Source organism: Pezoporus wallicus, unplaced genomic scaffold (genome assembly GCF_028554395.1).
Source record: "Pezoporus wallicus isolate ANWC-B61680 ecotype Strahan unplaced genomic scaffold, APGP_CSIRO_Pwel_v1 contig_8542, whole genome shotgun sequence".
Taxonomy (NCBI): domain Eukaryota; kingdom Metazoa; phylum Chordata; class Aves; order Psittaciformes; family Psittacidae; genus Pezoporus; species Pezoporus wallicus.
In genome coordinates this window covers 5,447,891-5,473,236 of record NW_026640148.1, presented here as the reverse complement: position 1 = coordinate 5,473,236, position 25,346 = coordinate 5,447,891, and the positions used below count along the sequence as shown (strand labels likewise).

The following is a 25,346-nucleotide window of genomic DNA, read 5'->3' as shown; positions in this document are numbered from 1 at the left end:
CTTCACGAGTATAGTCTTTTACTAAGCAAGAATAGTCTCTGGGGTAGTTTGAAAGAATGTGTCATCTTATTTGACTTTATGATGGTTCTTTGAACAGGAATTTGAACTACCCTTCTGATATATTTATCCTTCTTTTCTAGTACGGCCGTCTCTTTGTAGAAGCATTTTTGAAGCTTGCCATGCCTCTCCTGGACTACAGCTTTAAAAAGCACAGGGTAAGCCTTTTGGAGACAGCTGTCTTGGAGCCAGCTGGGAAGCAGGACTGATTCTTGCTAGATGAAGAGTTCTGTCTTGTCATGCCAACATATCAACATGTGACACTTGTGACAGACACCTCATGACAAACACATCAGATGTCTCCCAGCTGTGCTGTGCCCTGTTTACTTGCACAGTCAATGCTCTCTCAGCAAACAGATCACTGTTTCCCAACTTGCCAGCCTTCTTCTCATTGGATGGCTTCTCTGTTGGCAAAAGAAGGCCTTTCAATCTCTATCTCCTTCAGAATCGGTTACCACAGAGGTGTCAATCACAGAGTAGGAAGCTCATTTGAGTGGTCAGGTTGGTGAGGGCTTGTGGTGCAGATGGACAGTGACATTGGTGTGCTTGCAGTAATTCCTGGAGCTTTGAGCAGGACAGTATGCATGGGTGCAGATGGAGAGGCCAGCCTTGCTGTACTACATGGCAAGAACAGTTCACTTTACTCCCCCTGCTTTGTTGCAAGGCAGTCCGGCTTTGCCAGTGAGACTCAGTCTTTGGCTTAGCCTTCACAACTTAAGGCTAAGTTGGTAACTTAGTCTCTAAGAGGTAACTCCTTTCTATTACAAATGTAAGATGAGTTCTCATGGATGTTTGAGGGAACGAGGTTATCAAATGAATATCTAGTCATTGCCACTGGACAGCAGAAAGTGTCATGTCATGTGCTCAGTAGAGAGCACTGATACTCAGAGTTAGTTGATGCATTTCAAATACCATGGTGTAGCAGTACGTTCTGTACTTCTCCTCTGGTTCCCCTATTCGCAGGGTTTTGCTCATGGCAAGAGGTGACAAGGTTGTTTGTATTTTTATTGCCCTGTTTCCACTAATATGAATTCAATCCAAACTGATACAAAAATCAGTTCAAAGTGCTTGACCTTATGACATGAGGTCATACTTTTATTACCAGCTACTTAGATGCACAGTGCAAGGCTCCTATGGCTTAATCCTGTTTGTCTGATGTTTCCTGAATATGTGCATCATCTCTATCCCATAACCCTTCAGAAGGATTGCTGGGACTGTGGGAACACTTGTCTCATTATTTTTTCCCTTATGGAAAAATACTTTGATAGAATGGTGTGCTGGTCTACTTATTTGTTGCAGGATGATGTGCAGAGTTTGCTGAAAACCTTGCAGCTGAGTACCAGACAACTTCATCACATGTGTGGCCATTCCAAGGTAAGATTGAATTCCAAGGTAAGTTTGAATTGCAGCACAAGCTCCTGTCCTAAGAATGATTTATTTCCCAGCTGGGGCATAGGTTGGCTCTACTTGCAAGCTTCCAGCAGTATTTGTACAAGCAAAAACTCTGAGAGGAGGAGCAATAGCCTTGGCTTAATGGCCCTAAGTTAAGTATTTGGTCTGGAAGTAGCTGACTTGGATGTCTGGTCAGGTTAGCATACTTCTTTAGGGCAGAGGCTCTTGACATCTTTGGTCGTTGGCCTCTGTAAGACAGTGTTTCTGAGGACACAAGCCAAGATATTAGAGACCTTGCATGAAGTCTAGATGCCAAATTGATAATATGGGAGAGAAGTTTTGGCAAAGATCAACAGCCTTGAGGGTCAGAAGAATTGGTAACAGGAGGTGAACAAGGGAAAACTTTACTCATAATCCTCTTGAGGTGCCTTTTTGGCCTTGTTACGTTGATACTAGGGAAGAGGACAAAGGGAGAGGAGGAACGTTGGAAAGTGCAGTCTGACAGCCTCTGTAGGAGGTTTGGGGCAGTAAGGAAGGAGAGGACTAGCACCCCGTTTACAGTGTGGAGAGCCAGTGCTTGTCATGAGAGAGAATCACATGGGAAAGGCGGTTAGCAGGAACTTCATCTGTGCTGCTTTGTTCCTGTTAGACTCCTAAGAGGTTGAAGAACACATGTCCAAGAAGGGGCTCTGCCAAATTTGTTGAAGGGAGAAAGCCATTAGCATGGTTCCCCAAGCTAGATCTGCTACCAATTTAGTCCAGAGCTGGCATCAGGAGCATAAAAGCCTAGCTGGGGATCAGAATATGCTATTGCAGCTATGAGTATAGGGGAGAATTGGAATCTGGCACAAACCCTGGAGATGGTAAAAAGCCCTTGTGTTTGCAGTGAAATCCTCATGCCTGCTTTAAAGTCACAGTTCACCTTGTAAACAGGATAATATCACTGCAGCTTGTGATGTCTTTTATGTTTGACCAGCATTTTCAAGTGCCATGGTCCCTGTTAGCATGTAACTGCAATTAGTGAACACCTGTGTTTTACCACTGCTCTTCTATCTGTTGCAATCTGATTGGGTCTCTGTGCCAAATCATTTTTGCAAGAATGAGAAGGCAGCAGCTGAATCTAGGCAAATAAATGTATGCAGTGAGTGCTCCAAACCTGTTTGAAGAGGAGTTGACACCAACATTTATTAAACCAGTCTTGATTTCACTTGCTCACTGATGTACCATTCAGTGTTACCTAGGGTTTGCTGCTGTTACCTAGGGTTTCCCTCAATAGGACTGCTCAGAGCATCACACACCAGAGAACAGGAATGGGCTTTGTTTATAATTTCCTAAGTATTTGTCATTTTTCCTCTCACATCGAGCCTCTGTTCTGTTTCTGTGTCTAATGCTGGGCATAAAGACAATTTCTGGAGACAGCTTTTTGCAAACGCCATGGTCTCCAAACTGCCTGCAGACAATTGGGCAGGTTCCAAGACCAAGGCACCGCTGTGACCGTTGATTGTGTCATTAGCGAGGTTTTCTGTGATTTGAAAAAAGGTTACAAAGTATGCTTATGAAAGAGGAAAATACTTACGCACACAATAATTGTTTATGGTTCTTGGCAGGTTTTCTGGTTAGCAATGACTATAGTGTACTGCAGATCCAAGCCTAGCAGAAGAGGTGCTCACAGAGAGCTACATCTCATACAATACCTGGCATAGCTGCCCTTCCTCAGCTGGGCTTTGCTTACAGCAACTCCATGTGTTCTCTCCTGTCCTAGTTCAACAAAAGCGAGTGCTTGTTTGGTCTGGACAAGCTGCCTTTGGATTTTATAGCGTACACACATTCCATGCAGCTAGTGTAAAGGAATTGCATCAGGCACTGAGCAATAAAAGATGATCATTGCAGTGGTTTATTCAACACCTTTCTCATTCTTTTTTCTCTGTGCTTGGGAATTAGGCAGTATCCTGACGTGAAATTCCCTGCAGCATTAACTTGCAGTTTGTGGCTATCCTCCTTCCTAGTGGGTGGTTTTGGAGTTTGGCCACTTGTAGCATTGCTTTTTGCTTTGGACTGGAATGGTGTGGTTGCCTATTGCTAAAAAAAATGCTTATCTGAGTTTTATTGATTACAAAAGCTATGCAAGAATTTGGCCAGGAAATGACATGATCTGGGTGAGCTTTGTGGGGATCACATCCCATCACTCTCACCTGTATAACAGTGGCTTTTTAAATAGCCAGAATACTTATGCAAGAATCAATCACAGCCATGTTTTACTGTTCATACTTAGATTCACCAAGACATCGGTCTGACCAACCACGTGCCTTTGTTGAAGAAGTCTCTGGAACAATTTGTGTACCGAGTGAAGGCAATGCTGGCCTTCAACCACTGCCAGGAGGCATTTTGGATGGGTGTCCTTAAAAATCGGGATCTTCAGGTGAGAATCACTGTCCTGCCTGGGGCAGTTAAAACCTGGGAGAGGACAGTGCTCATCTTGCCCATACGCCTCTGCCCTTGTGTGTGGGTAGGGCTAAACGGCCAAATTCAGTGTGACCGTGTTACAGTCTTGTCTAGTGCTGCAGGAGGAAGTGTTTTATTCCAGGATGGAGGATCTGTGCCTCTGGGGGCTTCCTTGCAGCCCGGCTCTTGCACTGAAGCAGTCAAGTTTTATTGTTTGTGGTGAAGGGGTGGGGGTACTTGGTGACAAGGACTGCATGCAAAGAAGGGAAAAGATACAGGTCACTTGAACACCTCTTCACACGCTCTGGTGTGTGGATTTAACAAGCCAGTTCTGGCTGGTTTATTCATCTTTCACTGTAGAAGCAGGACAGTCGAAACAAATCTGGGCCACGAAGATGCTCCAAGGGCTGGAGCAGCTGTGCTCTGGAGACAGGCTGAGAGAGCTGGGTTGATTCAGCCTGGAGAAAAGAAGGCTTTGGGGAAACGTTAGAACAGCTCCTAGTGCCTAAAAAGGGGCAACAAGAAATCTGGAGAGGGACTTTTTACAAGGGCTTGTAGGGACAGGATAAGGAGGAATGGCTTTAACCTGGTAGAGGGAGGACTGAGATTAGATATTAGGGAAAAATGTTCAATGAAGAGTTCTGTGAGGGTGGTGAGGTGCTGGCACAGGTTGCCCAGAGAAGCTGTGGTTGCTCCATCCCTGGCAGGGAAAGGCCAGACTGGATTAGGCTTTGAGCAACCTGGTCTGGTGGAAGGTGTCTCCTGGAACTAGATGATCTTTAAGATCCTTTTTAACCCAAACCATTCTATGATTTTAAAGCTTGCTTTTGACTCAAAGCTTTTATTAAGATGGTAACAAAATGCTGCTTTCTTCCACCCCGGCATGCGTTGTCTGCCTTGCATAAGCTCAGTACGGGTTTTCTGCATTCACCTTAGGGAGAAGAAATCCTGTCTCAAGCTTCTGGAGAGAGGGGCTCCGATGAGGAGGACTCTGCAGAAAGTCCTGCTGAGGTACCGCCGCTCGGGCGACTCGGTTGTAACTCGTTACGCCGCAGAGGCGGCGGGCCGTGAGCGTGCGTCTGACGGCGGTGTTCCCTGCAGGAGCTGAGCGGGAGCAGCACGGATCCCAGCGACGACGGCGAGGCTAGGGCGAAGGGGCCGGGCTCTCCGGCGGCGCGCTGACGGCGCGGGCGGGGCCGGAGGCGTGCGGGGCGGGGGTTGCGGGGCGCAGGCGCGGCGGCTGTGGCGGCGGGGCGGCCATGTCGGTGCAGGAGGACCCGGTGCAGCGGGAGATCCACCAGGACTGGGCCAACCGCGAGTACATCGAGGTGATCACGAGCTCCATCAAGAAGATCGCGGACTTCCTCAACTCCTTCGGTGAGGGCGGGGGGCCGGCGGCGGGGTGCGGGTGTCTCCGGGCCGGGCTCCCGCTCGGGGTGTCTCACTGCCGCCTCCCCGCAGACATGTCGTGCCGGTCCCGGCTCGCCACGCTGAACGAGAAGCTGACGGCGCTGGAGCGCAGGATCGAGTACATCGAGGCCAGGGTATGCGGCGGGGCTGGGGGGGGGAGTCTGTTCGGGCTCTGGACCGGCCTTGGCTGAGTCGTTTTCTCTTCCCGCAGGTCACCAAGGGTGAGACGCTGACATAGGCCCGGGTGGCCCCGGTTCCTGCCCCACCGGAGCACCGCTGCCCTGCCCCGGGCCTGCCTCCGCCGCCACTGCCGCCTCTGCTTGTGTTGCCAATAAACCGCTGTGCTCCTGCCCTGCCTGCTCACTGCCTGCCTGCCTGGGGCTGGGCCAGGGATGCCTGGCTCACTGCCACCATCCTGGATGTCCAGAGTCAGGCCTTCCATCTACCTGACCTGTGGGGTTTGGGACTGTGTTCCTTGCCACAATGGGGGCTGTGATGGGAGGGAGTGTGCTGCAGGGGCTGCAGGCCTGGCATGCTGTCAGCTCCATGAAGTACCTGACCAGCCTTTGAGGTGCTCTGTGTTCCTGCTGCAGTCACAGCAGAAAACCTGGTGATCCTGATGGTTTGGAGGGTGTCTAAGCCTTCCTATGTTCATGCTGTTGGGGCTGTGTTGGGGACAGGCTCACCTACCCTGGAGTGCATCACATGCCATAGGGGAATGTCCTCTCTCCTGGGAGGCAGGTGGCAAGTAGAAGAAATCTCTTTTCCCTTCCCACCACTCCTCTGTGTGTTTCAGTTTTTCACTGAGCATCTAGAGCTGCAGACTTGCAGGTCATATTTAAGTTGTTGGGGAGTCCATGGAGTTGGTGTCAGTAAAGGCTTTACTTTCCAGCAGGCTTTACATGTTTTAGTATGTTCTCCAGTTGACGTCTGGTGGTTGCTCCTCAGCATAGGTCTTCTGAGTTCACAGTTTGTTCTCTGTAGGATGCTCTGTGTTTTCTGTTGAGTAAGTGCTCCTCCAGCATTTCCCTCAGATCACATAGCCAGTTACACTTTACTGTCAAATTGGGCTGCACATCCAGGAGGCTTAGGTGCTTCTGGTGTGTAGTCCTACCAGAAATAAGTGCTTTGTAGCAACCCTACAGTACTTAGAGGAGTGGAGTGGAGCAGTCATGGATCATTGCCCTTTTGCTCGGGGGTGATACCAAATGATGAGACTGAGTGCTGTCATGCAGGATTGGCAGGTAGAGGGAAAGCACCTGTCTCTTTCCTCGGAGGCAGCTGCTCTCTGGCCCAGGTGCATCAATAGTATGCCTGTGGTCTGTGTACTATTCATTCTGGATGTGCTGGAGTGGAGCTGTGAGATCTCTGTCCTCTTGGAGAACTGTATACTTGTCTGTACAAGTCCCTGAGCAGATTGATCTCTGACTGAAGGTGTGTATGTGTTTTAAGGAGATAGAGACTACCAGAGGTCCCAGACTAGATTATCCTAAAATTCTTAACCCAAAGACTGAATGGGAGACAGAGGGTACCACAGACATCCCTGGGATGGGGTCTGTACCAGGCTGACCACCCGAGATCTGTTTCTTGTTCCTGATCCCACCTAGTAGTATGGTTTGTGTCTCTGATCACTTGCTGGTTCTCTGACAGGCTGTTGTAAGGCTGTCACGCTGTTGCTCCTTTTTCTCTCTGACCCCAGTGTTTCTTGGAGGAATAGGTGTTGGCATACAGTTGATGTGTCCAAAGCAGTTTTGGTATAGGGCTCTGTCTTCCAGAGGGTACTGCTCTTCCCTGGACGCATGCTGTCATAGAGCTGGAGCACTGGGATCAGCCTCTCTGGTTCATCTCCCAGGAGGGATGCTAGGCAGCTCACTGCAGTTCAGGGTCCTGCGCTTTTCCCTTTCAGAGAGTCTCAGTAGTTCCCTTGTGCTTTGCAAGACCAGGCTTCTGCTCTGGGTGCTGCTCACTCCAGCCCATCTCTGGGAGGAGGGGAAGCTTCCTGGTGCCTGGACTTACACTGCTACTTACAGTACCTGGTCTGGTGTGCAGCCTTGTTAGTAGATGGAGCTTTGATCTCTTTGATTGTTTTAAAGACTGGGGAATCCTGTTTGCCTTTTTTTTTCTTCTTGCACTGTGTTTTTCAGAATATGATGTTGCAGGAACTCACATTAAACTTTTCTGAAATAGATTTGTGTATTCTGCATCAGGAGATTGATTTACTTGCTGTGTTAGTGGTGCTGTTCTCCCTGCCATATGTTTAATGTAGCAGGAGCTGACAGGGTGCTTTCCTTTTGCTCTGGGAGAGCTGGGTGCTTGGACACCCTTGCTGCTATTGTTTGTAGCCGAGATATTTTCCCAGAGCTTGGGCTTGGGAACAAGCTGGTTTGAAACCTCTTAGGAAGGTGCCAGAATGGTGCAGTTTCATTAGAGCACGAGCTGCATCTGTAGTTTGAGAAAGGTTTGCACTCTCAAATGGTAGCAGTGTGCTTCTAGTGCTTGCTGCCTGCAGGACAGGCAGCCCAACCTCATGGATTGGTCAGAGGAATCCTGCAGTCCTCGTTTAAGTAACAGTTTGGGAATGAGTAGCAGTACTGAATTCTGATCTTGGACAGGAGCTGAGGTGATACGGTATTGGCTACGATACTATTTTTCTGATGTCAGCACAAGAGGGAGAAGCTTTGCTTACATCACAAAGGTTGTAATGTCCAATCAAAAGCACGTAGTTTTGGACCAGATCTCACAAATAATCCTAGTTTCTAGTAAATAACCTTTGGGCTCTGTGGGTACTGGTGCTGATAGAGCCTTGATATTTGGAAACATCTTAAAAACCAAATGTATCTTCATCCCTTCTGCATTGAGGTGATTGAACCTGATAATTCAGTGATCTGAGGTGATCTCAAGAGGGGAATGTGTTAGGACACAGCTGAGTTGTCAATGAGCTGGAAAACTCACAGGGGTATGAAAGGTTTCAGATTCACTGACATCTTTTCCAGTTTGCTAGACCAGGAGGAGGGAGGTGGGAGGGGACCCCAGGGAACTGGAGGAAGAGAAGAGACACTTGAGTGAGAGCAGGTTTTGTTGCAGGTTGCTCGTGGAAGGCTGGTGGAGGGGTGCATCAGGAGAGTGCCCTCAGACCCTACGCTGATGCGCTGTGCTTGCTGCAGGACTTGGGGGCTCAGCCAGGCAGCAGCTGGGAGCAGTTCATTGCTCCCCACTTCTCTAGCAATCAGCAAGCCTCTTCCTCAGATCCCTGGCACCCCAAGCCTTTTGGGAGCAGGGCGAATATTTTGTGTAGTAGCAATGGAATTGCACTGATGACATGATTATAGATATGATGAAACAGACATTATTCAAATTCACCACCAGGAATGTAATAAACTACAGTTTAAACTTACTAGAAACTGGCATGTTTCTGGTCAGGGTTTGGAAAATGTTCTCCCCTTGGTGTTACCTTTAGTATCTGCAAAGACCTTGGTGTGAGCTAAGGAAGTGCTTTTTCCCAGGCTCCAAAACTGCAGGCCATTTTTGTTGCAGAGTCTGGTCAGGGAAAGAAAGAGCTCATGGAAAGTGCCAGAGCCAGGTCTGCCTTCCTCCTGCTGAACCAGACTGGGTTTGCATTTCAGAGAAATGCTTCAAGTATAAGAGAAGCAGAAACTCCAACAGCATCTGCCTTAATCAGCTGGGGTTTCTGCTCTGGAGGGCTGAGCATCTGGAGAAGATGTGACATTCAGGGTGGCGCTGCCACCTTCCCCTCTCTGGCCTTTCAGACAGACTGCCATTTATCTTCTGGGTTTCTGCATAAAAAAAACTTAGTGCATTTCCACAAGAAATCTGAGCTGTGAAATGTCACTTTTGCTGTGGAGCTCAGTAGTCTGCAGGGCAGACTGTAGGCACAGGACAGCTGCTTAACAGCTCTGTAACTTAGCCAAATAATGAAAACCTGTGAGGCTCAAGAAAGTGCAGAGTAGTCTGCTGTTAGGAGCGTTAGCACTGGCAGTAAGGAGAAACAAACAGCAAGGTTTCTCTGGAGTCTGTCAGTAGGGTCTGCAGCATGCATAAATTTCGTCTTGTGGATCTTCAGTCTCTATTGCCACTTTTCAGTAGTTATTAGACACCAGACATTTTAAATGTAAATAAGAAAATTTTACTGTAAGAGTATAGCTGTGGCACCACTTACAACACATCATATTAGAAAGCTTCTAACAAATTTAAAGAAAATGTGATTTTGACTAGAAGTAAAAGTTTAAGGAAACAATAAGAAACAGTCAGCCATAGAGGTGAGCACAGTGTTCTGCTTCGTTCTTGGTGTTCAGGAGAGATGCTAAAAGATTTGTATAGAATAAACTAATGCTTGTAGCTAAAAATTAAATAAGGCCTAGTTCTTACATTTAGCAGGCTCTAGCAAAAATGTGACTGTATTAGTTTGAAATATTAGGGTAATAAGTTATTATAGCAGGTAATTCCACAGAAGGGACAGAATGAGAAAAATCATCTCCAAAAGCAGTAAGGTACAACAGGATCCACTCTCCCATGCAATTCTGCAAAAACTTACATGGCTAAACCTTGGACTTCCTCTCAGCTGAGCCAAAGGCAAAACGGCTGCTCTCTTGTGATCTCCCCACATAAGAGGGTGTTACTCATTCAGTGAGAGTGTGGAGGGTTAGGAGAGTGCACTTATTACCTGTTGCTTTTCTGTTCTTGTTCTCTCTCAAAGGTGTTCAGAGTTCAACAACAGAAAGGTATCTCTTAACTAGCTGTAGCCTGCAAGATGCAGCTGGCAGGGAAGCATAATCCTCCCTCAGTTACTCTTACTTGTTGTCTCACAACAATTGTTTAAGCAGAATTTATTTAAAGGAAAAAAGAAAGTAGCAACTAAGTAAATGCACAGAAGGGTCTAATTCAAGCAACCCTCTGGATAAAAGCAGGGTAGGGCACAATGTGTCAAGGGAGTGTTTTAATCTGTCAGAAATGTGATGATTAAACGAGCAATTACTGCTTTGAATACGTACCAGCACTGGGCCCCTCCTACACTCACATAGGCGTATTTCTACATTTCTTATGCAATCTGACTGGGTGACAGACCTGCACACACACTGTTCCTAATTACTGTCAAGCAGAGAGCTGCTTTTGTGTCTCTAAATCTCTCCTGGAAGTGATTTTTCCAGCATACATTCACCATTTCACCATTCACCTAACTCGGAAGACAGTTCCCAACAAAGGGCAAATAAACACATGTAATGCATGATAAAGCAATCTAATTAATTAGATAATATTCTCCCAGCAAAAGCAGATGGGATGGTATTAGCTGCTTTGAGTGTTGAACATAAAGTAATTAAATACGTCAGGGTAGGTGAGACAAGGCACTTGAATGGGCACTTAAGGAAAACCAGTGAAACTCCCTGCTTTAAAAAACCCCAAGCAATCAAAAAAAAAGTACCCAGCTGTCAAAGGAGAAGTTCAATGCACACCTCCTACAGGAAGTACAAATTACTTTCTCTGGGTCCCAGTCTCTCCAGAAGCATTGGTACATGGAGATCAGAGGGAGCGTGCACAACCTACTCTTGCACACTGCACCAGGGTGAAGCCATTAGCTTAATTTGACAAATGCCTCAATGTGACTACATACAAGAGAACTTTTGTACCTGGCAAAGGTTCAGGTGGAAATCTAAGGGTGCATGGTAAGGCCTGAGAGACCCCTGGTCATAGTGAAAGCAAAAGCTAGGCTGGGGAGGTTTGCTTAGGAAACACTAGTATTTTCTTTGCCTCAGCTGATGCAGGTATTGAGATTCCTATCTGGTGCTAAAGCAGAGCAGGTTGGGGAAATGAGGGCTGGCCCAAGCGGAGTGGACCTGGGAGTAAATGGTAAACTGAGGAGCAGTAAATGGCCCCTTGTAACCTGGGTGGCTCCTGGCAGTCAGTGCAGGCTGCTCCACTTTGTTCTTACCCCAGCCACCTGCAAACACAGCAGGAGATCATGCTGGACCTGACCTCTGCTGGCAGTGTCCAGTTCCTGATGAGTGTGATATGAAACCCACCCATCTCCTTGCTTCCTGCATAGGCCATTGCCTGTGCCTCGGGACACTCTGGGCAGGAGGGCAGCATGCCCTGGCCTCCAAACTGCCATCATGGAATCCCCATGGGCCCAGGCCTCCTGCCTCAAAAGGGGCACAGTGCAGCTGTAGGCAGGGCTGGGGGGCCCAGCTAGTCTGGGCTGCTGAGTCAGTCCAGGAGGCCACCCAGCTCCTCTGCCGCACACCATAGAGGGATCAGCCCTCGGCTGCTTCAGCAGAGCTTGGGGACACGGAAAGCACTCAGCTCCTCCCACCGCTCCTGGAGCGTGGCTGCCACCGGGCAGAGGATGATGTGGAGCAGCCGCCGCTCTCCTTGTGAGTCAGGACGGCCGCGTGAGGCCCCGGCGCTGGCCCCGACGCCTTCCTGCCCGCCTGCTATCGCGTGCCTCTCCCCGGGATCCTGAGCCACCACATGGCCCTGCAGGTAATTGCCAGGGAGGGGTTCGGGAGCGTCGTGTGGTTGAGACTGAGGGCGTCTGGGGGTTGTGTCTTGGCTCTCGGTACACTGCTGGGTTGTTGATAACTCCCTGAGGTGTCACACTGCTTTACAAGGGCTTGTGGTGCTGTGGGTGTGAGCCAGAGGGCTTCCCTGTAACCTCTGTGTCTTCCTGACTACACTTACCTATCTTCTAAAAAAATTACATATTTTTTTTGTTTGGTTGGTTTTGGGTGGTTGGTTGGATTTTTATTTTTTATTTTTACAAAATCCTCATGGCAATCCCTGCACTTTATGTGTAGATGAAGACTTGTTTGCCTTAACTTTACTCAGACTACAAACATGAGCTCTTCTGGCTTCTGATGAGCTCATTTTCTTCCTTTCAGAGCTTTCCAAGGACTACAGAGAGGAGCACACAGAGCATAAGGAGAAATACAAACCAGGTAATTTCCAGCTGTGTATGTAAATGCATATGGGAGCACTGACATTCTGTTTCCAGCCCAGCTGGAAAACAGGCAGCAAACCAGCTCAGGTTGGCAGCAGCATGGCCGCCATGTCCGGGCTTGCTGTGAGAGCTGAGGGAGGAAGCACCGGTGCTGTGGCAAGGGGTGGATGGGCTATGACTACTCCCTGCTAACTCCGTGGGGCCAGTCACAAGACTTTTGCTACTTCTCTGTTGCATTTCAACCATATTTGACAACAGGAAGGCAAGCAGATGAAGAGCAGGGTTATCTTGCTGGTGGCATTGCCCAAGGAGCTTAGTATAGGAGCAGTTTCAGACTGAGCTTGTGTGGATCAGTTTTTTGTTGTCTTGCTGGAAGAAGCTACCAGCTTTCAGCATAGCCACAGCCCTCCAGGACATTATCTGTGGAATCAGCTGCTAGGACCTACCTGAGACTTGCAGGTGCGCTTTATGAAGTTGGTTTGGTTTGGTGTGAGAAAAGGGCAGGGAGGGACTTAGTGTTTATGTTTAAAGTAAAATTTAGCAAGATTTGTTGTCATCATGTAACTTAAAATGAAAGGTGAAAGTAGTTCCAAAGGAAAAAGGTTTAGGATTATCTGTTTTTTGTCTTGAAGCAAAAAGTTTTATTTCACTTTATTTGTATTTTTTGCTATCCCATTGTACAATTTCACTCAGATATATATCATCAGCAGCTAAGCAAAAAGTTGTTGTGTACAGTGGTTATTGACCTCACTTTCTAAACAACTAGGAGAAGTCTGCACACAAATCTTATTCTGATATGTTAAAAAGACCTCACTGCAATTAAGTTCTGATTTACTGTGGGGGAAAGCAAGATGATGTCTGTTGTTCATGTCATTCCTCAGTGAGCTCATGGTAAGGCTGGAATGCCAGTCTGTCATCATCTTTCTCTCTTTGTGAAGTATAATCAACTAAATCACTTTAAAAGCATACAGTAATTAAGTGCCTGTATTTGTCCTTTGTTTAGATCTGATTTTCTTTCCAGAAGAGCCACAGGGGAATTAATTGTCCATAGTCTAACAGAAATTAGGTACCCAACTTCCTTATTTACGTAAACCTTGGTGACTGGGCTTTGCTATGCTTGGAGGCACAGAAAGGAAGATGGGAGCAGATGCTGGCTGTTTCTTTTGTGGCAACCAGGACTTATCATAATGGGGTGCATAAATGCATTAGGCAAATGTGCTTCCAGTGGTACAGCTGAGCAGTCTGGTCTTAAAGTAAATAACTCTGAGAGCAAATGAAGTTGACAGTGTTTCCTCTGCCTTCAGTGTTGAATCTGCTCTTTGTGCGTGGTGGGACAGATATGCTAGTGCCTACCTGCTCATTTTGTCTTTGGGATAACACAAAGCCAGCATAAGGCAGCTGCTGCGGCAGGTTCATGTCATGGGAATAGCAACATGCATCAAATATGCCAATGGAAGTGGCTTTCACTAGGTATTAGGAGCACCAAAGACAAACCTCCTGAATTTCACTCAACAGTAAAATATGTGGATTTTTTATAAATATGTTTATGAAGGGCAATTCATCAGTTAAAAAAGAAATTTTTATATTTAAAGTAATTTTTGTCCCTTTAGGCCTGATGTTTCAACCATGCGTTCCACAGAGAGGCCTAAAGGGTATAGCTTACAAAAGCAAACATTGTTGCAAGGTGTAAGATGAGTAAACAGGGAGACAAGAAAGATACTGAGAAAGGCTGAAAACCATAGCTGGGGATACACAATGACACAGAAATTACACTCTTTATTGTGCAGCCAGGAACGAGTTTATCCAGGGTGTGGTATATTGGGTTCCTGTGTTTCAACACTGGCTGTTGCTTACAAGGGCAGAGACGGCAGATGCATTTCCTGCATTCCCTATCGGGTGCTCACAGTCTCACATTGCCAGCCTTTGTCACACAGTGCTGCTGCCACAGCTGCAGCAGCAAAGGCTGCAAGTCAGGCAGGGCCTGTGGGAGAGGTAAAAAATTCTATTAGACTGATTGATAGAGTTCAAAGCTTGTCTGTCCAAAAACTTGCCAGTCTTTCCAGGTATTATATCAGGTGGTTAAACACAAGGTATTATCTGCTGTTGTAGGTGCCTTACATAGAGTTATTATCAGGAACAATTTAATTGTTGTTTTCTCACAATAGACCTAGGAAGGCAGGTAAGCAGTTGTCTGGGCTTAGCCTTTTGAAGTGGATAAAGGGATTGTGTAACTTTCCCAGAACCAAACAGCAAACCAGTGGCTAAAACGAGTTTCAAACTAAGGACCTTATCACTTGAAGAGCACTTTTGCAGGCTAGGAAAGGAGAAAGCCCCTGGAAAAACCAACGTATCAGGAATGTGGGACCTCGGCCCTTGTTCCAAAAGGTTTTGCAGCTATTTTGAAGTCTCTGTGTCTAATTTCTTTTATCTGAGAACTGATATGCTAAAAAGTTGTTCTGTTTCCAGAATGAAGATAGGTTTGCATGTGTGTTACACTGTACTTCTGAAGGTATTCTCTGGGCCTGGTTTGGGTTTTGTATTAGAATATTTTTCTGACTGATCTGAGGGGGCTTTAGAGAACTGAAACTGCCTGTTGGAAAAGAAACAGTTCTCCATCTGGAAAATTTAAAGGAAATACTTAGGTATCAAACCGCTTGATTGGAAGTGTTTTGTTGAATGGACTCAAGTCATATTGTAAGAAAATGTGTATGGGTATAAATGGTTTTTCTGTTGTGCCCTGCATGGTGGAAACTACTTCAGGCTCCCAAGAATTTTTGCATCTCTTAGTACAATAGTATCTTAGTTGAGATGCTGCATGAGAGGGGATGCAGTCAGAGCAGGATACTGGACCATGGTGGGCAGAGGCAACTGTTCAAAACTACAAAAAATGCATCATCAGAATAAAACAGCCTCAACCCAAAATTTCTGGGGAGAGTTTAGCAAAACAAAAGGAAATATTGAATTTTGGAGATGTCAGAAAGCTTTGTTTCTATGAAAATACCAGTGAGAAGTCTGAGATCGACGCAATTTTGTAATTCATAAACCTAAGGTTAGTGGAAATTTTCTTTCTATGACAGCCTGGGAAGAACAGATGTTGAAGTGTCAAAGTCTTCTGAGTGCCAAGGGTTCTAAATCTTGCAGGGTCTTCCTATGAACCATTGTCACTGTCTTCCCTAATTAGTACATTGTAAGTATAAGGATGTAAAAGGCACAGAATAAACATTGCTTTGTGAATAGAACAGGGCCTGTTACTCACATCTGTTGTAAATAGTTAATGAGGCATCTTGGTAGTTGTAAAAAAACCACCAACATGAATGATCAGGTCATTTCTTTTCATTTTACTCATGCTGATCAGACATTTGTTCTTCCTTAATAACCAAAGGCCAGCTCAGCAAGACTCACTCAGAGGTGTCCCCAGAAGGTAAATGAATCATGATGTGAAACTCCCATTGCAACAGAGAAGGGATTTCAAAACTAAAGTGCCGACAGGTAGACGCCACGTTTTCAAAAAAGCAAATCTAACTCAGAAAACCAGAGATCTGTTTCTAATATGCTTTTTTTCCTCTTTTGAACAGGCACAGCAATGGAGAACTTGAATGCCCTACTCCCAGACCTTACTGAAGAGCAGCAAGGTAAGTGTAGTGCATGAAGATCAAAGTTTAGGCTCATTCACGCTACACAGCAGTGTTTGCTAGAGTGATTATGAGTCAAGGAAACTTGTTTCCTCTGAAAACACACTCCATCCATCTCCTTGCTTGTAAAAAGAGACCAGCAGTCAGTTCCCAGCCCTTCCACAGGCTTATCGTCAGGCCTTAAGTGTGGGCTGGTGGGAATTCAGATGACTGAAGTAGATTTTGTTGTGCATTAAATGCCTGATGAGGTGTCTCAATAACCTGGTATCCAGCCCTTTCTGCCTGTCTGTAAAACAGCATGGTCGGAATAAGTATCCATTAAATAGCCAGGAATACTTCCCCTGCTTCTCTGAGACAAAGGCATCAGTAATTTGTGTGGGGTTTTGACATTTTTCTACTGATTTTTGCCAGACTGAGTTGCGTTACATAACACAGCGCTGCTGTTTCCTCTACACTCATGTGCGGATGCTGGGCAGTGTGTATTGAGAGTCTGATGTCTGTCACCATACCTGTGCTCATCACGGTAAAAGCACTGCCCTGCAACCCACCTCTTGCTGCACAGTGATTTGTTTGTTTTCCCTTCCAGACATTTTCCGGAGGGCTTTTACTGCTGATGCCAGTTACTTGCAGAATCATGAGGAAACAAATAAGTCCTTCTGGGAATCACTTGTAAAATGTTTAGCCGCTATCGATCCACCTGTCCTGAGTACTGAAGACAGGAATGTAAGTTAACTGAAGACACGTGCATCCTTTGAGAAACATTGTTATACAGATACTTCTGTAATTTGGAGAGAGAAAACATACAATCTAATTAGTTGATATGCTAAAACATATCTAAAATATGGAAGTGCTGTAAGAGGGCACTTAGATAAATGAGACTCAGGCCCCTGGTTTTTCCTTCATTGTTCTCCATGTGCAAAAATAACTGCCTTTGTGTAAACTCCTCAGGATCTGTCCAGCTCAGTTTTCAAGGCAATACCATTGTTAGTGACATTTTTGCTGTAAGATACTGCAGAGATTCCATGTCCATTTTCACACCCTGTATTTCTGTAGCTCTTTAGACAGTTAACTGTTGTACACAATGTTTTTTTTCAAGTTTATGGCTCAGCTATGAGTTGCTGAATGGAGTTTGCATTCTCTTCCCATCTTTGGCATTACTCTGTCCCTGATTTCCCTGTTGTGTAGTAGGATCAGGGGATTACCTTTCCGACAGATGGGGCAGGATACATTCATTTATATAGCGGGGCATGTTTTTACAGGTTATGTTTTGTTGGTAGGACTATTTGCTATTTACTTACTTTTCTTTCAGCTCGTCAACAACTGCAGTGTCCCGCCTGCAGGCTGTGCAGCCTGCCTGAAAGCCATAGAGGAGGAAGGAGTGAGGGCCATGACTGTTCTCTACCTCTTGCTGAAGACAAGAAACCCATCTGGATACAGGGAGCTGCCCAGCTCCAAGGGAAAGGGTGAGTCCTACCCAGCTGCACATCAGCTATTTTATCAAAATTACTGCAGTGCCAGTGGGACTTGACATTAGTTTGAAAATGCTTGGAAGTGATTATTAGTGAACAGCTAAAATGTCTAAAGTACTGCTTAGGAAAGTCAGTTAGGCATGGTGATAATGGGAGCCAAAGACAGTATTTTACTTTAGTTTGATTTCACTTCTTCTCAGGGAAAAAAACACATGTATTCAGGGAGAGAGGATATCCTGTCATAGTGATGCTAAACAAATTTCTCTGACTCAAAGTCATGTCATGGTTTTTCCTGTCTAACTGGATTCATGACACCTAGGACACTTTTTTGCACAGACTGTTATCCAGCCAGCCCGGACCTCCCTGAGCTCTCACAGTGGTGAGGAATCCAAGCTGAGCCACTGAAAATATTTTTGCAAGTGACTGTAGGAGCACATGTAATGCACAGAGGATAGAGCCACTCAGGATGCTAAACCTGGCAACAAGGGTCAAATAGACTCCACTGCATTTCTCATGCTTGGGTGTGCAGTAAGAAACTAAGTGCAGTTCCACAGGGTCCATAAAATCATTGTCTTTCTTTAATAGATTACAAAGCTGCACTTATTAAGATGACCCTGAATTTAACTGGATACCCTTAAGGAGATTCTGTTCCCCTTTTTGCCTTGATCAGACATGTTCATGAAGGTTTCTCCTCCCGGTAATTTGGCCTGGCTGGCTTTGAGGGCTCTGCTCTTGTGCCACAGGAGGGTGCTGGCACTATGGCATGAACACAGGGAATCTTGCAGAAGTCAGGGGTGAAGGGAGAAGTAACCCAGGGAAGGGTGAACAACTATTCTCCAACTAAAGCATCTTTCAGCTGCAGCTGCTGTTGCTTCAGGGAATGGGAGTTTTCATAGAGGTATCATTATGAGTAAATTAAAGGTCAGAATATGAAACTTTAGGCATCTCCCACACTCTTTTAGGAAAGTCTTAACAGTACTGTGTATGATGCTTTAATCTGTAATGCTTTGTACTTACTCCTTGTGTGCAAAAACCATGGCTGAAATAAGACTAAGGGTCTGATTTCCCAACAGGTAACTTTTAATTCAACCATTGTGAAATCTGTCATTGTAAAAGAGTAAATGTGAACAGTTGTTTCTAATACCTTTTTCTCTATTGATAAAACAGATGAAAAACTGAAACTCCTGAAGAGATTAGAAAGGAATCTTGTGCATTCACAAGGTGATAAAAAGGCTGAAAACTCATTCCAGGAGTCCACGGATGAAGATACACAAGGTAAAGAGGATTTATTTTATTTTTCACTGATACGTAATTTAATCTGATTGCACGTTCAATGAGAGATTCACATCAGACTTGCAGCAGTTCTGTAGCAATTCTGCAGAACTCTGGAAAAAATAGTGAGAAATTATTCAAAAGAGAGAGCAGAGAAAATAATCAGTATGTCCAGATTCATTATTGCTAAATAGTGGCTGCCTCCTGCTCTTGTGGAAGTTGGAGGTTTCAGAAACATGGAATTCTGCTGCAAGATTTCTTCCCAAATAAAAAGTCCTAACTTCTGTGATCTTCAGTGCTTATAGTCCAGCTGAAGCCTGTGTTACAGGGGGAGGCCAAGAACAATCAGTGTACTGTAGGAGCTGCCAGTGCCATGGTACTTACGTGAGCAGTGCTGATGTTCCTGTTTCAAATAAGAACTTTCTCACTACACCCCTTTATACAAATTATTCCAACTTCAGATTTTGCTGGTTTTCTCCTATTCAGCCAGCTTGGCAGAGAGCTGTGAGGCAAAAGCACTTGACAATGATTCTTGCATTTCAAAGCCTTGATTTTTACCTACATATCCTATAGCTATTATTATGAGCAAACAGCTATAGTGCTGTTGTTTCTGATACTGCTGGCACATTTTTCTTTAATCTGATGAAAAACCACTTTGTCTATGCAGACAGTGATGGAGAAGATTTAGGAAGACAGAAGACTGAAGGCCAATTACTTGGAGGTAGGACAAAGTCACAACAGTATTGTTTTTACTAAAGATAACCAATATAAGCAAGAAAAGATGAATAATTTCTGGCATTCTTTGGTTTGACATTTGAGCAAACAAGCCTGTACAGGCATAGGAAAATGACCAGTCAGAATCTGGCTGTATGAAAGACATTTCCTACAAGATGAAGCTCAAGTCATACCAATGCTTACCCATGCCCTGTGCTTAGAGTTTAACCAGGAGAATAGCAAAACCTGCTGTGGTGGGAGAAGTCCTGCTGCCTGGATCTGCACCACTGCCGTTGAAATGCAGCAAAAGAGCTTTGAAAATACCTGTCACAGCCACTACTTACAGGGGTTGCAGTCAGCCCTCAGCACTGACCAGAGATCAGAGAGAACCACACCTTGGGTCTCCTTCCCAAGGCTTTTCCTTTCCTCCCAAAGGAAAAATGGAAAATAAGTACTATGCAGCTGAAGAAAATGTGCTGTGTCAACACACAGAAATAGCTGTCAGCTTATGGTGTAGAAACACAGATATAAAACAAAGCTTTAATCACTTAATGTCTTAAATTGATCTCAGCTCAGATGTAAGGCTGGCTCACTTAAACTGACATTAGGAGATCTAATTTTTCTCACAGGAGTCTGATTCCACCTGAGCCCAGATATTGAGAGATGGAATGTGAGGTGTTAATAATCCATTTATGTTTCCTGCATTCATACTGCATAACCCACAGCTAAGATGCCCTCTCTAATGGCTGGAGCTGGGATCTGCCTTGTCACTTTTACACAATCACACTAATTTCAATAGAGGTGCATGGGCTAGGACTGGTGGCAAGCTATGTGTATTCATCAGGGGCATTAATCTGTATCATCTATGTGTAATATTTTAGGTGTACCAGCAGAGGTCGTTCCCTACACAGATTCAGGTAAACATTCCCAGATAATCTCATCCTCCTGAAAGGAAGATTCTAACTGTAGTTTCTTCTTTCTTATATATTAAAAAACACCCGTACAGTTTGGTTCTAGCTTCAGTTCTAGCAACTGGACAAGGAGCCCATCAATCTCTTACTGCCCAGCTGTTTCAAAGAACGCAGGATCACTGTGACTAGTCAGTTTTATTCTTATCTGGTTTTGGGCTCTTTTAACTTCCCTGATTTCCTGGCACTTTCAAGTAATGTTTTGTCTATAATGTGTCACCAAATATGCAAATACTGGCTGTGCTTGCTAGTGCTGATAATGACGGGAAACAAGGTATTTGTATTTTACCATCAGAAATAAGGAAACTATGTTGCTTTTCAGCGATTACCAGAAGAGAAGATTCAGTTGCAGATGGTAAGTACAGACAAGCAGAAGCTTTTTTTTTGTGAGTGCTGCCTTTCAGAACTAAGTTTTGATTAGTGATGATAGCTATACTAGCTCCTTGATACCCAGATATTTCCTTATCAAAAGGTGGAAATTTGAGAATAGTTATTAAAATGCATTAACAGAAGAAATACCATGCAAGTCATCCCATGACACAAAGGTGCAGTGGGACTATTGCATTTAGGAGGCAGAGTAATGCAGAACTCACCCAGCATGAATTGGTATTCTGATAAATTCTGCATCTGTGGATCATTCATACAAGTGCAGAGAGGAACATTTGTGAGTCAGGCTAGTGCAACACTATGTTAACATTAATAATCAAATAACTGAGTTTGTCCCCAAACCAGAACTTGTTCAATCCAGAATGCTGAAATAATCAAGAATTTAAAAATATGACTCCAGTATCAGGTGACCCAAACCAGAATTTTTTTGTCATAAGTTTAGTTGCTTCGTGGTTTAAAAAGCACAGCAGCAAGAGCCTATAGCTCATCTGGAATACATTTCCAGTACTCACCTGTTACATCTTTAGAGAAAATGAAGTTCACTGCCAGGCAGCGGTTGCCTGTATGCACAGACCAGTGTAAGTGAAATCAGCACCTAGAACTAGTGATGAATCAACTCCCAAAGGCTGACACACAGCAGCCTGCCCAGGGGTCTTCTGTGAGCAGCAAACAGAAAAAGGAAAAAAGCCTTCTGCTCTGCACATGTCATTGGTGATCTGGTAAAACATTGAGCTCTTGGGGACAATACGGTTGGAAAAAGAGCACAATTTGGCAACTGCACACAACTGGCATTGGGCGAAATACTCTCTATTTAAGCCTCTAAAAACATCTAGCTTGTTGTTATGTTATTCTTTCTATGTATCAGTATGCTAGCTCAGGAGAGTAATTGCCAGCTACGGTTCTTAATTTTGGAGGTACAGAAATACTTCAGCATCAGGCATAAGTAGATTGATGGTTCTTATATGCTTGGTAATGAAGATGGTTGTATTATGGTGGCTGTGATTGTGCAAAGCACCCAAGAATCAGACTGAATCTTCCTTGTACTTCTGCTTCACTCCCACTAATGCTGAGACTACCAATTGTCTCAGACTAGATAGAAAAGACTCGGAGTGCTTTGAAATAATTCTGTATTGTTAATGGAACCATCTGATTATGCCTTTTTAAAAACAACCAACCTGCTTTTGGGGGTGATTTAAAGATTGACAACTTGAGCTGAAAGCCTCCTAGATCTTTTCCTTTGAACAGTTTTATATCTATTTTGTTCTGAGAATCGATTAAAGAATTCCATGGTGATAAAAGGCAGTTCTTTTTTGTAGCATATGACGAGAACCCTCACCTCCATCAGTGGACAGTTCGATGGATGGGCATACGTAAGGATGGTAATCTTTTTAAATTTATTTTTTTCTTTCAATTCAATTGACGCCAACCCTGTTAAACCTTAGTCCATGAATAAGATCTCTGGTTCAAAAAACCCCTATGCTTTTTGACATGAGTACTTTGTTGAAATGCATCAAGGCTTCTTGATGAAAATCATCACAGCTTCTTGTAACACATGCATGGATGTTTTGTAATTGAACCTGGTGTACAAGACATCTTGTGGAAATAGACTGTATTAACTGAGCCATAGATACACTGTATATTAAGGTGTATTTGTAATGGCTGTGCCTGCAGTTGTGACCTGATTTTCCCCTCTCTATTTCAGACGAATTCTTTCATTTTGTAATTCTTTGCTTTGCAATTGGAGCTTTACTAATTTGCTACTACTACTACAAAGGTAAGGCAAGACTTCAACAGAAGGATAAATTGTTGCATACTGGAAAAGCGATCAAAGCCAAACCTTTAGTTTCTTGCCTTAGATTGGACTATTTCGGTTGGAACTGGTTTGGTCACCTTTGCTTCCTTGGAAACCACCGGGATCTACTTTGGTCTAGGTAAGTGTATCTACAGCAGACAACTCTCTATCTGCACTAAGGGTACAAGGTCACACAGTCATTGAGCAATGAAATCCATAGAATGGCTCATGCTGTGATGCTGTACGTCACCATGGAGTGATCCTGTAACATCTCATCCACCATTCCAGTGTGGCTAGAGATAAATGTGCCTTAGCGACAATGAAGGGAAAGGTTGACTCATTTTTCATTCTCAATGATCACAAGACCCTGAGTCACCTCTTCCCCCAGCAATGGCTGAATGCTAAGTTGCCATGACAACAGACAATTTTAGCAGCAGAGCAGCCTTCCCAGATATGCTCTATAAGGTGCTGCACACTCAGGCTGCCATTCAACCCCTGGCACTGAGGCGGCTGAACCGGGATGGCGGCAGCTACTGAAAATACTATTAAAAATATGGGCATTCTCAGCTATTCCATGGGATGTGGCAAGAAAGGTGCAACTAGCAGCAAGTCACAGCTTCCCAACTGAGAACAGGAGTCACCGCTGTAATCCTGAGCTAACGTTTTTGGTAGGTTGTGGCTGGTCCTCAGAAACCAGCCTGGTCACAACTTTCTTATTAATGATATTGCACACATGCTTGTTTAAATAGGGATCTTGGGTTCATTGATACTGCAAATGCCAGTGTTTGGGTTTTGCCATTTTTCTATGTTTTATGTTGCTGTCTGGCTCACCCTGACAAAATGTGTTTGTTTCTGCCATTAGTGTACCGAATTCGGAGCGTACTTAACAGCTTTGTTCCTCTGATTGACAAATTCAGGCTACCAGGTAACGGTGACCTGTTACTGACTGCATGCATAGTCCTTGGATCTTTCTGGGTGCTTCATTTTAGTAAAGTCTTAAGATGAACTTCTCCAAATTATGATTTCCCATCTTCCTAATTAAAAATAAAGAAAAAAAAAAGTAAAAATATTTTACTCTAGTTCATTATAGCTGCCTGGGGTTGAAAATGAATTATTCTTGACTCTCCTTGTGGCAGAGCATTTTCACATTTCTAATACTCTGCCTGGTGTGGGATACTGTTTCCTGACAATGTCTGAATAAGAATTCTATATCTCAATTAAAAACAGAGGGAGTGGGAGTAGGTTTCTCATGCTGGGTCTTCAGACAGACTCCAGGCTCATATTTGTCTGTGTTCATGAAAGCAGAATATGAAGAATGCTGAACAGCTGTATAGATATGTGACAATTTGCAAACAATAGTCCTGACATTCATCTTTTCCTTCATCATGCAGGTATGAGGAAGGCTGACTAGGAGGAGCGTTTCAGGAGAGTTCCACAGAACCCTGCTGTCCGAATTTCTAGTATTAAAGAGCTGCTTTATGAGGTGAACACACAAACCTAATGGCTAATGTGAAATAACGAAATGTTAAACCATAGAAAGACATCATTCCTTCCCCACAAAAATAAAGCTGAAACCTCAGTACAGGGCCCTACTCTTTCTGGAGCGAGTCATGGCTCAGCAGAGCTCATAGACAATCTGGACATAGGGTTATATTAATTGCATTAAATACAAACACATTCTCCTTCCCTCCCCAGTACAACCATGTTAGCCTGCCTATGGTTTATCAAAATCAACACAATGACCACTATTATCCTTCACTGTTTCTGGATGTTTCAATAGGAATCTTGGCACCCACAAAGCTGCCTCCTCTTCACCCTGTGATGCCACGATCCAGGCACACATCAGCCTCTTGCTTACACAGCTGAGCCCTAACAGTGCAACAGCGCTGAAGCAGATTAATTTATTGTGGCAGAACTCAATACAGTGGGCGTATAATGATTTCACCCCATGAAAGCTGGGCGAGATGTAACATGCAGTGACAATAATGATGCAGGAATGAGATTATTAAGAGCAGCAAATTTCATCTCACTTTCTGAGGGGAAAAATAAAGTGCTTAATTTAACTCATCCCCCAACATTTTTCTTTGAGTAAAAGAAAGTGCAACTTTAACATCCCTTTCATTTTACAGGGGCATGTTGCACGTTATATATGTAGGGCTAATGCAGTTATACCCATAGAAAAATGAAGGCACCAAGTCATACAGAGAGAGCCATAAAACATGGAACTGTAAGGAAATGTAGATCTAAAAGCCATTAAATCCAAGCAACCCAGAGTTTTAGAGAAGCAATTTCAAGCCTTGCTTAGAAAATTAAAGCACTTACTTACTTTTCAGTTGCACTTAATTCTAAGCACCAACGTGGATCATTCTTGTTCACTGCAGCTCCATTTCCACATCCAGAAATGCCAACAGATGTATGCAGGTCTGCACCCACAGAGCCTAGCAGGTATCTAGCATGGCAGGGGTTAAGCCAAGTAAGGATGGATACAATTTATTTGTAATATTTATATTCTCATTTACATGTCTTTGTAGAAATTCTGTCATACCAAAGTACTATATCTTCTGTGTTGCTAGTCTGCAAATAGTCTTGCTCAGCCCAGTATGGTGGCGTTAATGTCAAATGGTTTTTGGGTGAACAGAAAGTCTATGCACAGTCACCCTGCTCTGAGGAAAATCAGTTTCCTTTGCTGTGCAACATCTTTCTGAAAAGTAATTTGTGGAATAGTCAGAATGAGAAGCATTTTAGTACTAAATATATTTTCCAATCTGCTTTTTGACTGCAAATAGCAGTCAACAAAATGAGGTTTTTTCATAAACAAGCTGCTTAAGGGTAAAATAACAAAACATTTAAAACTCATCC

General features: G+C 44.4%; 3 protein-coding genes across 5 annotated transcripts in view; all 3 read left to right on the top strand.

Annotated features, from left to right (window-relative positions):
* Positions 1 to 5,073, top strand: part of FANCD2 (FA complementation group D2) — a 39,626-nt gene extending 34,553 nt beyond the window's left edge. The window contains exons 39-43 of the mRNA XM_057417756.1: positions 141 to 215; positions 1,357 to 1,431; positions 3,722 to 3,868; positions 4,828 to 4,902; positions 4,993 to 5,073. Of these exons, the coding sequence (XP_057273739.1) occupies positions 141 to 215; positions 1,357 to 1,431; positions 3,722 to 3,868; positions 4,828 to 4,902; positions 4,993 to 5,073 (453 nt within the window). The remainder of the gene's footprint in view (positions 1 to 140; positions 216 to 1,356; positions 1,432 to 3,721; positions 3,869 to 4,827; positions 4,903 to 4,992) is intronic.
* Positions 5,074 to 5,103: 30 nt separating this feature from the next.
* On the top strand, positions 5,104 to 5,651 carry BRK1 (BRICK1 subunit of SCAR/WAVE actin nucleating complex). Its single transcript, XM_057417654.1, has 3 exons — positions 5,104 to 5,268; positions 5,353 to 5,435; positions 5,513 to 5,651. Exons 1-3 carry the CDS (start codon positions 5,151 to 5,153, stop codon positions 5,537 to 5,539), a joined length of 228 nt encoding a protein of 75 aa, XP_057273637.1. The 5' UTR covers positions 5,104 to 5,150; the 3' UTR covers positions 5,540 to 5,651.
* Positions 5,652 to 12,082: 6,431 nt separating this feature from the next.
* TMEM40 (transmembrane protein 40) lies at positions 12,083 to 24,554 on the top strand. Of its 3 annotated transcripts, none has more exons than XM_057417505.1 (13): positions 12,083 to 12,251; positions 15,829 to 15,885; positions 16,472 to 16,608; positions 17,195 to 17,348; positions 18,522 to 18,629; positions 19,294 to 19,347; positions 20,222 to 20,257; positions 20,631 to 20,663; positions 22,012 to 22,074; positions 22,398 to 22,469; positions 22,552 to 22,626; positions 23,350 to 23,412; positions 23,879 to 24,554. In XM_057417505.1, the coding sequence occupies exons 2-13, from the start codon at positions 15,837 to 15,839 to the stop codon at positions 23,896 to 23,898; spliced, it is 864 nt and encodes a 287-aa protein (XP_057273488.1). In that variant the 5' UTR covers positions 12,083 to 12,251; positions 15,829 to 15,836; the 3' UTR covers positions 23,899 to 24,554. The 3 variants fall into 3 exon arrangements, with proteins under 3 accessions (XP_057273488.1, XP_057273489.1, XP_057273487.1); XM_057417504.1 differs by lacking the exon at positions 12,083 to 12,251 and adding an exon at positions 12,493 to 12,712; XM_057417506.1 differs by lacking the exons at positions 12,083 to 12,251; positions 20,222 to 20,257 and adding an exon at positions 12,492 to 12,712.
* The last annotated feature ends 792 nt before the right edge of the window (positions 24,555 to 25,346 follow it).